A 12,163-nucleotide genomic window follows, 5' to 3' on the forward strand; every position below is an offset into this window, starting at 1 on the left:
TTGTCCCATCAGGTCAAACTGGGAAACTTGGAGCTCTTTGTGGAGCGGGAATCGGTTCCTTCCCCTTGGTATTTTCTGATTGTGCTTCCCGTCTTGCTAGTGATTGTCATTTTTGGTAAGTGCCCTGTTTAATTTTGTCAGAGAAATTACTCCCTGGGGCCTCACGTCAGGCAGGCAGACTTTCAGCTTCCAGGGCCTGTTTTCTCCAATTAAGTATTAATGGGTGAAAACCCAGATCAAAACTTTGGGCAAGGAATGATAGGTATGCATGGAGGGCTTTCTGAACCTTTTTTAGGATGCTTCATTAATAAAAGACTGGGTTAGAAAGATGGTATCTTGGTGTTTGAGAAATATCATCCACTTTGCTTCCCCCATCCTTTGACTTGTGATGACAATGTCCTATTTACGTTATTCCCTCAGAATTCTCTGGGATTTGGACTCCCAGGACTAGGTCATCTCTTCCTGCCTCCTCACCCCCACCAAACACCACCCCCACCCCCACCCCAGCCCTGCTTTTCCTGGTAGAACTATATTTTAGAAGTGTGATCTGTACCAAGTATTAAAGCATGCCAAGGCTCATCCAAGCACAGCAATCCCCTGGTGATGGCTCGCTGGCTGAATCTGGCCCATTGCTGTGTTTTGTTTGGCCCACACAGTATTTTTTAAAACAACATTTTAAAATTTGCTAATTCACATTTTTAAAAAATCTCTTGAAAATTTGGAAAATATGGATTATTGGATCTCAGTTTTTCCATAGTATCAGTTTGCTAGAGCTGAGTAGCAGCTGCCCCTTGAGAGAAGGCGTGTGTTCACTGGGTTTTTGCCACAGTCTCCACCACTCCCTATGGTCTCCACCCAGGCCAACGGTCCTGTAGCCATTTAGTTTGTGACCTCTAGTTCTGAGCTCCTTTTCATTTTAAGCCTGTTTCCTCTTGTCTTCTTAGAAAAAAAGAATTCTTCTCCACAACTAGTGTAGCACTTCATATTCCTTGATTTCACACAGGGAATGCCTTTCTGATGTTTTCTGTTTATAGTTGCTAATATCTCCTTCCATATACTCACTTCCTCCCACATTCACTCCTCCATCCCTGCATCCGTTTACCTTGTGTTTATTGAGCACCTGTTACGTGGCTAATAACTGTGCAAGTCTCTGGAACTGGAGAAGATGAGTGAAGGCCTGGTCCTTCCTCTTGGGTGCTTCTCAATCCAGTAAGGGAAAGACGTACGTGTATGATTAACTGGCCTGAGGGAATGAATTTATTTTGCACACACCCTGTTTTGCCCTGTTGATGATCATTTCAGGTATTTTTTATACTCTCCCCAAGTTGTCCACCCTATTATGTATCTGGGATCCAGAATTGGGCTTGATAGTTTCATAAAGTCCTGGCTGGTGCTGACTTCGAGTAAGATTACTTGTAAATTCTAAATGCTGGGCTCCATTTTGAGAATCCACTGCTAGGAAGCAGCCATAGATATATCAGTCTCACCACAGAGTCACATCCACTTTGTGACTTACTGGAAACCTCTCATCTCTTCCTGGGCTCTGTGGCTGTCCATTCCTCTCCCTTCATGTTGTTTGTAGAGACTGTTTATGCTTAAAGCATAAAGTGGGCTCAATTTGACACGTTGCTTTTGGTGTCATTGGTATCTGCAAAGCCCTTTAAAATTCTCCTCCCCTTCTTACCGTGTTTCCAGGAAGACAGGTGTCATCAGCAGCTCGAGTAAGTGTGCTCTTTAGTCCATCAATCGCATCGTTAGTGCAAACACTAAACCCACCTGGCCTAGGCCTGCCACCTCCAAAACATCCCTGCTGTGGCTTCCCCTGGAGATTGCAGCCACGAAAAGCTCACTGCTTTATGGATGTGGCCCGCTAGCTTCCCCTGCACGCAGTGAGCCAGTGTTGCCCAAAGTGCAGCCTGAGGAACCATAGTCCTAAGTCGTGCTTCTGGAAAAAGGGGTTCCATGGTCAAGTAAGTTTGGGAATCACCGCGTGCCTCACCCTTTCTTGAAGATGCACAACGCACGTTGTAGGTGAGACTGTTGATTTTGTGACGTGGTCTAGGGAAGAACTGTATTTAATTTTGTTTCCTCCAGCATCGTTTACATATACGGGTAGCAGGGTCCTATTATCATGAAATTTCTGTTAAAAGAGGAAAAACTTTCCAGAACAATAATGATTGTTGACAATTGTTGAGTATACTTTTTAAAAAATAAGTTCTAAATGCTTTCTGTGAGTTACTTGTTGTAATCCTCTCAACATCACAATGAGGTAGGTACTTTGAAAGAAAAGGTAGCCAGGCACAGAGATGCGAAGGAACTTACCCAAGGGCACACAGCTAGTAAATGGCAGAGCAGGGACGTGAACCCAAGCGCTGAACCTGTTCGGTTTACTGCCTCTACAGCACAGTTAGAAGCAAGAGGAAATGGAGAAAAAAGCAATATCCAGATACAGGGGTTCACTGTGGACCACTCATCATGTCCCTCCATTTGATCTATGCAAGTTTGGCTTATGTGGCTAACTGTGGATCTGTGGTTTCTTTCTGCATTTGCGGCTCAACTTTATTTCTGCAGGGATGTTTAGAAACATTAAAAAAAGAATGGAACAATATAAGTGACCTGTGGCTGTAGGGAAACTTGGCTTGTTTCATTATTTTTCAGCCATCTGGGATCTCTGGTTACAAGTGAAGGTTATTTGATTTAGTTTTTACTCTTAAGATGAGTAGTTTTTTGTTTTTCTGTTGCTTTTAGCATCCTCCTCTTCAGAGTGACTCCTCACTGGGGATTTTTCTTTTTATACATTTCACCTCTTAGTGCTGTTCTTTTTCTCTCTCCCTCTGTCTCTGTCTCTCTCGCTGTAAAAGAACTGTGGAGGTGGGTTTTCCGTTTTCCTTTTTGTTTTGTAAGTTAGCATGTCAATCTGATGCTGCTCCTCTGTCTCCTCAACAGCTGTGGGGGTGACCAGGCACAAATCGAAGGAGTTAAGTCGCAAACAGAGCCAACAGCTGGAGCTCCTGGAGAGCGAGCTCCGGAAAGAGATTCGTGACGGTAGGCTCCAAAATTTTATTTGTAGAAAAACAAGCCTTTTTTATTGTCATTTTTTTTTAATACCCTTAAATGGAGGCGGCCACAGTAATGAGAGCTGTTGGATAGTAGAAGCCAACTGAACAGCAGGGTCTGGGTCTGGCTCTGGGTTTTATTTCAGCTCTTCTCTGCAGCCAACCAAGTAATTATCTATTGTTTCTTCTTTAATGAAAACCAAGGTCGTACTCCGCGTTAGACAAAACAGCAGAAGATCTTATCCATTGTTTGTTGAGTTAAAATGTTGCTCTTGGGATTCTGTTTTGCAGGCTTTGCTGAGCTGCAGATGGATAAATTGGATGTGGTTGATAGTTTTGGAACTGTTCCCTTCCTTGACTACAAACATTTTGCTCTGAGAACTTTCTTCCCTGAGGTAAAAGAGCGTTGATCATCTTCCTAAGGTTGAGTCTCGAATAATAATGAAGGTGCTTGTTGCTATTGTCAACATGGGTGTTTGCTTCCGAGGCAGCTGTAGAGGATGCGCTTGGTACAAAATAATGGCTTAAGTTTGAGCAGAGCGGGCAGGAGGGGAATTATTAATTGGATTGATTAGGGTTTAAGCAGTGATGGGTCACTGGCAATTACTCTTTGTCCAGTAACAAAAACCTAGGAGGGGCAGAAGTGCAGAGTGATGATTTTTGCTTTATTTTACTACCAGTTTAGAACTGAATTGGTAGCTGGGAAGCGAGCTGGTTTATTTAAAAATCAATAAATTGTGGGCTGGCCAATTTGTTGTGTTTATCTGCATGACTTACATTGCAGCTACTAGATTATTCACTATTACTTCTCAATTGGAAATGAAAAGAACTGTTGGCCGAGAGGGAGGAGAGTAGACATATGTAGAATTTGAGTTGATAACAGCCATTTTTAGCGATGTAGAGCTTTCATGGTTCTCTTCAGCAGTTGTTCTGTAGCCGATCCGTTCCTGTCATCCTCATTTGGTAGAAATAGCTGCAAGAAGTGATTAATTAATTTGTTCTAGGACACCAAGTCTAGTCTACTTAACCCTTTGGGTTTTCGGTCTCACTTCTGTTCTCACACCTCCATTTTCTCACCCGCTCACTCAGCCTTCTTCGTTCACCCTCCCAAGTCTTTGGTGAGGTGTAGTCATTCCTTTATCATCACCTCCACATCCTGATACCCCAGCTCCACCATATTGCCCTTTTTATCCAGAACTGGTAACCACAGAGAGGCCCAACCTCTAGAGCACATCAACACTAATTATTATATTTAAACTTGGACTTCTAAGCAAGGCCGGAAATCTCTCCAGGTCAAAAGAGAGCTTGTATCACCTTACCAGAAGCTTCTCAGCAACTTTTGGCCAGAAGCCTAGAGTTCAGAAACCCAGACACATGCAGTAAGCAATTTCCAGTTTCGTAATAATTCTAGAAGTGGACACCACGATATGTGATGCTGTGTCTGGAGGCTGGGACGCCTCCATAAAACACCTACCATATTTTTTTTGTCCATGCCTTAGTGTTGTAAATCAAGAAGCCTGTAAATAAGACTTCAGTTTTTTGCACTTGTATTTTTTTTTTAAACTTATCCTCCAAGAGTACCAGGCACCAAGACTTGCCATTTGCCACCTCCTCCAATTCTACATCGGGACATGGCCTGGGGAGGGGAGTTAATTCCCTGAATGAGGATGACTGTGCAAGGCCTCAGCAAAGCTTGCATCTCGAGTCTTATTTCCCAGCTATCTGAGATCCCCATTAAGAATTTAACAGCAATAAAGTAACAGTGATTTCTACCGTCCACATGAGTACTGTGTGGGCTTTTACAGTTAATGATTGCCCTTGAGTGCTAAAGAAAGTATTCTGTGGCCTGAAAAAGAAATTTTCCCATCTTCTAAATTCAGTCATCAGGGACAAGGTAGAGTGATGAAGGCAAAGGAACACTGTTGCAAGTTGAGCATTTAAAAGAAAAAATCCCAAGAGTTGAAAGAAGCCAAACTGACTTAACACAGGTTTATGTATGATCTTGAAGGCAGCTTGGAAAGCCATAAACAGAGAAGTCAGAAGGAGTCGTTAAAGGAGAAGACCCAGGACAAACAAGCATAAATTTATCAGAATCCTGTCAAGAAGATCTAAGTTCAAATTGAATTTATAATAATTAAGCAAAGATAGAACAAGGGAACGTATTAGGACAATGCCAGTAGAAATGCATTCTAGGCTTCAAATAAGTCCTTGTGTTACTTAGGCCCTTTGCTGATGATCAGGGGCCATATTTCCTAGGCCTGGAGGTTGGGCTGTGGACGGAGAACTTGGGTGGTTGACGCCTACCAGACAACAAACAGTAGGCAAGGCCCAGAGGAGATTCTAGGTTGGCTGGGGCCAAGGTGCTCCCAGTGCTGGTTCTTTGCCTTGCTGTTTGGTTTTGACTTTTAAAGCCTTGCTTTTCATTACCGTGATTGCTTCGTTTTGCTGAATCTAGGAGAAGAAATAAGGGTAACAGAGCATCTAACCTTCTAGAAGAGGGAAATTTGAGTGAAACAGGGAGCTGGGTTGCATTTCCCTATTTAAGGTCAAGAATCGCTCTGTTTAAACTGCCCATCTACGGAAAGTTGATTCAGCAGACGTTAGGAACTAGAAATGTAAACCGAGGGGTGATTTGTGTTTATCAGTAGGACAGAGTATGACCAAAATAGTTTGAGGCCTTCTGCTTGGTCTAACAAATCAAGAACTATAAAGCAAAAATTCTCTGCAGAAGAAATTTCTTTTAATAACATATAAAAATAGCCTAAAGTTTCAATTATTACCAAAAAAGAGAGAAAAACCTGAATGTTGGAGTTTATATTTTCATTCTGTTGACTCATTTAAACTGGTCCTCAGCATGCTTTTAAAAATGTAATCATTTAATTCCAATAAGATTTATGATGCTTTTGAAAAGAAAACTCAACTTTAAAAGTTTATATTTAAGAGCTACATAGGCATAGCACATAAAAATATTTTTAGAAACCAGCAGGACAACAGCATTGTGGTCTAGTTTGCTATAAATTAGTGATAAAAACTATAATAACAGCTGCCCTAGAGAACTGACAGTGCGCTCGTTCGTTTTATTTTCACACCGAGCCTGTGAGGTGGGAATGTTTAGCGTCCCCATGGCCGATGAGGAAAATCAGACAGAGAGAGGTTAAATAACTTGTCGAAAGTCACGTTACCAGTATGTGATAAAACCAGAAAGGAACCCAAGTGGTGTGGCTCCAGATTCTAGCTTTTAACCGCCCCACTCCACCCCCTCATGAATAACGTCGTGTATCGAGACAGTAGATATTCCTAAGCTAAGACTTGTAAAAACTTAGCGACATAATTCAGTGTTTATCCTTAGAAGGTAATTGCCTGAGGAGTGGTCTGCACAGATGCCTCATTCTTTAACCACCACTGCTTTAGCTTTTGAGGGACTTCTTTGAAAGTGCAAGATGCCTTCATCTACCAAAACTGGGGCTGATGCAATGACAGTTATTCCTCTTAGAGGCCTTCAGAATTCATCGGTGTTTCTTGAGAGCTGAATCCCTCTCTATTATGTATTAGAGAAGACACAATGAGTGTAAACCCAGGGGCTCTTCAGATTAGCAAATAGTGTCTCTACTTTATTAAAACGGACTTGGGTATTATAACAGAAATACACTATTCATTTCCTTTGGATGTTATGAATAATAAAAGTGTCTCCTTCCTCTCAGTCAGGTGGCTTCACACACATCTTCACTGAAGATATGCATGTAAGTCTATAAGTTTTCATTTTTAGCCCATCAGTGCCTGCCTGTCATAGTGTCATCATCATCATCATCATCATCATCTCCATTATTACTTTGACTTTGTATTTTGGGTTTTTTGGGATCATGAATTCAATATGAAATAATTCATTGTCTTGGAAAAACCCATTGTGGATCTACTTTCTAACTTTAAGTTTATATATTATATTATATTATATTATATTATATACATTTTTTTTCAGAACAGAGATGCCAACGACAAGAATGAAAGTCTCACAGCTTTGGATGCCCTAATTTGTAATAAAAGTTTCCTTGTTACTGTCATCCACACCCTTGAAAAGCAGAAGAACTTTTCAGTGAAGGACAGGTATTAGTCAATTTGTTTATATTTTGAAAGTCAGTAAGTAGAGAAAACCTGAGCCCCTCATTTGATTTCCAAACCGCAGCCTGAACTGGTATCTTGAGAACATGTTTTAATGCAGAGGCTGTTTGCTTGGGTGGTCACCCAGCCATGATGCCTCCATTGCAGGTCACACCACCCCGACAAAAATTCTATTTTGAAGACACACACATATACAACCACCACCCCTAAAAAACACCCTGAAAAACCCCAACACCAAGAAGAAGCCTGAGTCTTGAATCAAAAAAGCAGAAGTGCTATTTTCTATTTTTAAAAACACCCTGAAAATTCGGGAAAGATATTCACTGCTTGTTACCACTCTAGTTTGAAGTTTAAGTGCTGAAAACACGTAAAATGTCCTCAGGTTAACATTGGTGTGTGGTTTTTATGGATCGAGGACAAAGGTGGTTGGAAGCTAGACATTCAAAACAAAAGTGCCCGCAGGACAGCACCCCACTGTCTCCTGAACTTCCACGGAAACTACCGTCAGCATCGAGCCCAGCCACGCCTGGCGGTTAACCCCGTTGACCAAGCTCTTTTTTTTTTCGTGCTTCTTTGTTATGTATATCTTCTTCTTTTTTTCTTTCAGTTTTATAAAGATATAGTTGACATACAGCACTGTATAAGCTTAAGATGTACGGCATGATGACTGGAGTTTCATATATTGCAAAATGATTACCAAAATAAGTTTAGTTAACATCCATCATCTCCTACAGATACAGAAACAGAAAAAAGAAAAAAAATTTTTTTGTGATGAGAACTTTTAGGATCTACTCTCTTAGCAACTTTTCAATACAGCATACAGACAGTGTTAACTGTGATCGTCATGTTGTACATTACATCCTCAGTACTTATTTATCTTATAACTGGAAGTTTGTGCCTTTTGATCACTTTCCTCCAATTTCCCCTCCTCTCCTCCAACTCCACCCACCCACCCTCCTCTCTGGTAACCACAAGTCTGATCTCTTCTATGAGTTTGGTCCTTTTTTTTTTTTTAGATTCCACATTTAAGTGAGATCATACAGTATTTGTCTCTCTCTGTCTGACTTATTTCACTTAGCATAATGCCCTCAAGTTCCATCCATGTTGTCACAAATGGCAAGATGTCCTTTTTTATGGCTGAATAGTATTCCATTATGTGAGCGTTTGTGTGTGTACATATATACATACACCACAACTTCTTTATCCATTCATCTGCTGAGGTGTTTCCAGGTCTTGGCTATTGTAACCGAGGCTCCATTTTTAAACAGGTGTCTGTTTGCCTCCTTCTTAACCATTGCACTGCAAACCAAGCTGGTCTACCTGACTAGCATCCTGGAGGTGCTGACCCGGGACTTGATGGAACAGTCCAGTAACATGCAGCCTAAACTCATGCTAAGGCGCACTGAGTCCGTGGTGGAAAAACTCCTCACAAACTGGATGTCTGTCTGCCTTTCTGGTTTCCTGCGGGTAAGTGTCAACGTCCCTCAGCAGTGTCAGAGGTAAGACAATCAGTGGTTATTTTTAGCAGATGCTGATGTCTTAGCTGGGATAAGTCCTGAGCCCTCCAGGGTGTCAGCATTCGCCCTCTTTTAGTCTTTAGTCAGGAGCAGATAGGAAAATAAAACTTGTTTTTGCTGTAACTGGCCTATACAAAGGTAATTCATTTAGAATTTCCTCAGGTAAGACTTTCCTTTTCTCTTTTTTAAAATTTTATTGTGGTAAGAACAATTAACATGAGACCTACTCTCTCAACAAATATTTAAGTGTTCAAAACAGTGTTGTTATCTATAGGCATATGCTGTACAGTAGATTTCTAGAACCTATTTATCTTGCATAACTGAAATTTAATACCCATTGACTTTTGCACCCACCTTTACATCATTCATTAACAAACAGAGCCCAGTCAGCGCATTTAAGAAAATGTCCTGAGGGAAGGGAATATTTTAATACTGAAGACAACACGCTGTTTTGGGAGCTTCTGAGCCATCTAGGAAATAATACCCATCTACCTGCCGGTGTGCTGTAAGCTACTCAATTCCAGCCAGTCATTCCACGTTACAGCAGGTCCCCGAGGAGCCGGCCGCCCCTTGAGTTCACTCTGCTGGAGTTACTGTACGAATATGGTTGTAATCTAATTGAATCTTAAAGTCTTTTCAAATGCAAACTTTGCACGGATTCCACTGGTTAAGAGAGTGGGCCCTGGAGCCTGCTGCTTGGTCCAAATCTAGGCTTCGTTATTTACTAGAGGCCCCGAGCAGGTTTCTTGACTGTCCGAGTCTTGGTTTTATAACCTGTAGAAGTGGAAGAAGACTATTTTAGAGCTGTTTTGAAGCACAGATGAGAAAATGTATGTAATTGCTCAGCACTCGGTAAACACTCCATAAATGCTGGCCATTATTATTATGAAATATTAATGGGAAAAGAAGAGTTCTCTGTTAGACCCAGCCTTCATTCAGCCCTCTGAGGCCCCTGGTATGGAAGGTCTTATTCTTCTTTAATTTCACCAGCCATCCAGATTCCAGCAAAACTGCGTAATTGTGTATTTCCAGCTAGTTCCGAATCTAATTAAACTTTGAATAAGACACACTGCTATGCCACAGGTTTTAACAGTGCTACTTAAGTTTAGATCCAAAAGCAGCACTTTCAATAGACTGTGCTTAGTTTCATGTTTAGTGCAATCTTACAAGAAGATGCACAACATTTTTTTTTTTAACCAACCTCTTCCTCTCTCAAGGCAATACCCATTTATTAAGATTAATGAAATCTGCCTTCTTTTCTGTTTACTTGGTATAAATCATTATACACTTTGGAGAGGTGTTGAATGGTTATTTCTGGGGCGACTATTTTTTGCTTCCCACCATCCTAGCTTCAGCCACAACTGCTTCTAAACGGAGGCAGCAAGACCTTCTCCCAGTTCCCCGGTCTTAGTCTTAAAGGGCAGGCGCCTGTTCCACCACAGCGCACTGGATCAGAAGCTCGGGAGGTGGAGCCTGATAGTCCATGTTTCCCAAGCTCCTCCAGGTAATTCCATGTGCCCTACATTTGAGGACCCTGCGGTAATAGAAGGAGCACTGGACTAGGAGTCTTGGTTAGAAGCAGCAGGTTCAGGCTCTAAATTCCTCTCACCCCCAGCTAACTGTCTCTCTCTGGGCATGGCACTCTCCATCTGGGCATCCATTTTCTACCCACCCAATGAGGGGCGTGGTCATTGGTTTTAAATTCCTTTCCTGCTCTTTCTACTGGGATCCTGTGATTCTTACTCTGAGCCCTCAAGGGCTGGTTGGCACCTTGCTCTCGCTGCTCTTGGGCATTAAGGGGGTGTGGCATTCAGAAAGTCTGATCTCCAAGCCCAGATGGCCCCCTTGAGCAGAGAGGATTCTGGGTCAAGATTTTGCAGTGCTGATTCAAGAGTATCCTGAGCGCTTGGACTGGTCGGGGACGGCATGCTCACCAAGAGGAAGTGGCATTGAGCCAGATGGTGATACTTTTGTTTTCAGTGGAATGATTCCCGCTGGTGCAGAGGGCCCGACTTCCCTCACCAGGTGCCCAAGGGGGTGTGGATGCTGACCATCCTAGTCTTCCTGCCTTACCCCATAAACATTTGACTGGGCCCTGTGACCTCCAGGTAACTTCTCCCTGTGAGCCTCCAGCGTCTGTGGGTAAAGTCCTCAGCATAACAACGACAACAACAACTGCCATTTACTGAATGTGCCAGACATCATGCTAAGAGGTTTATTTACCTTTTCTCATTTAATCCCATGAGGGAAGTACCTTTATGATCATTTGCATATGGACGAATTGGGGCACACCGAATAGATGTGACTTTCCCCAGATGCCACAGCTAGCACGTGACAGCGCCATGGTTTGAAGGTTCTTAACCACCCCACTTACTGTTTCCCCAGTGAGGCAGATACCTTCTTATGGACTTAGGGGAAGATTTAGGGATGGCACGAGATCACAGGCTCGTAAGACCAGGGTCAGAGTCTGGTCTCATGAAGGAAAGGATGGTGAAGGGGCCAAATTTAGTTGCCATCACAGAAGGGGAAGGGCAGGGCGGTTGGGTTGGGTGGGCTCTGTCACAGGCTGGCTCCCTGGGGAGCTGTGTGTGCCCTGGTCTGATCAAATGCCGAAGCCCCCAGCAGGTATGACTAACTTAGAACTTGCGTTCAATAGTGACAAAGAAACCTCATGTCCCTATGGTGTCCTAAGCTGGCCACACATCAGAATCCCTTGGGAAGGTGTTGACACTACAGAGTCCCAGGCCTCATCTGCAGAGATCCCAGGTCTATAGATCTAACGTGGGGCCCAGGCATCTGAATTTTTGACAAAAGCCCCAAGGGATTCTGGTGATGGTTATCCAGGGTTAGGACCACGGGTGTGGGTAACAGTGGAAGACAAGATGTTACTTATCTCGGTCTAGCTGCACTCTGGAGAATTCTGGAGAGTTCCTGACTACAGGGCTGTTGAGTCTATAGCTGCCCCTCCATGCAGCCCAGGGGATCCCCCTTATCCCCCGACCCCAACCTCTGTGGGCACGTCCACCCCCCTCACAAGGGCGGTCGCCCCGGCTCTGGTGTATGCTGGAGGAAAAGAGAGAAGTAGAGGTTCTAGGTTTGCGGTCAGGACATTACCCAAAGGGGCGGGGGGAAGAGAAGAGAGCAGCGTGGCGGTGAACCACTAAATAAAGGAAGTTTCTCATATGAATTTAAATAGCATGTACTAGTCCCGGTGCTCTCCCCACCTGGGAAATTTTTGAACATTCCTCCTCTGTCTTACACTAAGGAAGAGGCTCAAGGATATGCCAGCAGGGCAGAGAGAAGTGGTAAAGTGGCAGAGGGGGCCAGGAGGAGTCCCTGGGCTTGGAGAGGGCACATGTTCTTGCGTTAAGAATAAAGGATGGGACAGGGTAGGGGTTGGGATTTCAAGAGATCTAAAAGAAGTCTCAGGTTACCTGTGCGCGGAAAGCAGGTGAGGGATCCAGTGGAATCCTC

The 12,163-nt window shown here is 43.2% G+C and overlaps 1 protein-coding gene across 3 annotated transcripts in view; it reads left to right on the plus strand.

Annotated features, from left to right (window-relative positions):
- The window catches only part of PLXNC1 (plexin C1), a 141,605-nt gene that overhangs the window by 90,951 nt on the left and 38,491 nt on the right, over positions 1–12,163 (plus strand). For 2 of the 3 annotated variants that reach the window (XM_014841241.3, XM_070507058.1), the window contains 6 exons: positions 13–115; positions 2,947–3,045; positions 3,348–3,451; positions 6,758–6,796; positions 7,033–7,157; positions 8,441–8,639. In XM_014841241.3, coding sequence (XP_014696727.1) covers positions 13–115; positions 2,947–3,045; positions 3,348–3,451; positions 6,758–6,796; positions 7,033–7,157; positions 8,441–8,639 — 669 coding nt within the window. The remainder of the gene's footprint in view (positions 1–12; positions 116–2,946; positions 3,046–3,347; positions 3,452–6,757; positions 6,797–7,032; positions 7,158–8,440; positions 8,640–12,163) is intronic. The other variant, XM_044744568.2, reaches the window with a different exon arrangement.

Source organism: Equus asinus, chromosome 4 (genome assembly GCF_041296235.1).
Source record: "Equus asinus isolate D_3611 breed Donkey chromosome 4, EquAss-T2T_v2, whole genome shotgun sequence".
NCBI lineage: Eukaryota > Metazoa > Chordata > Mammalia > Perissodactyla > Equidae > Equus > Equus asinus.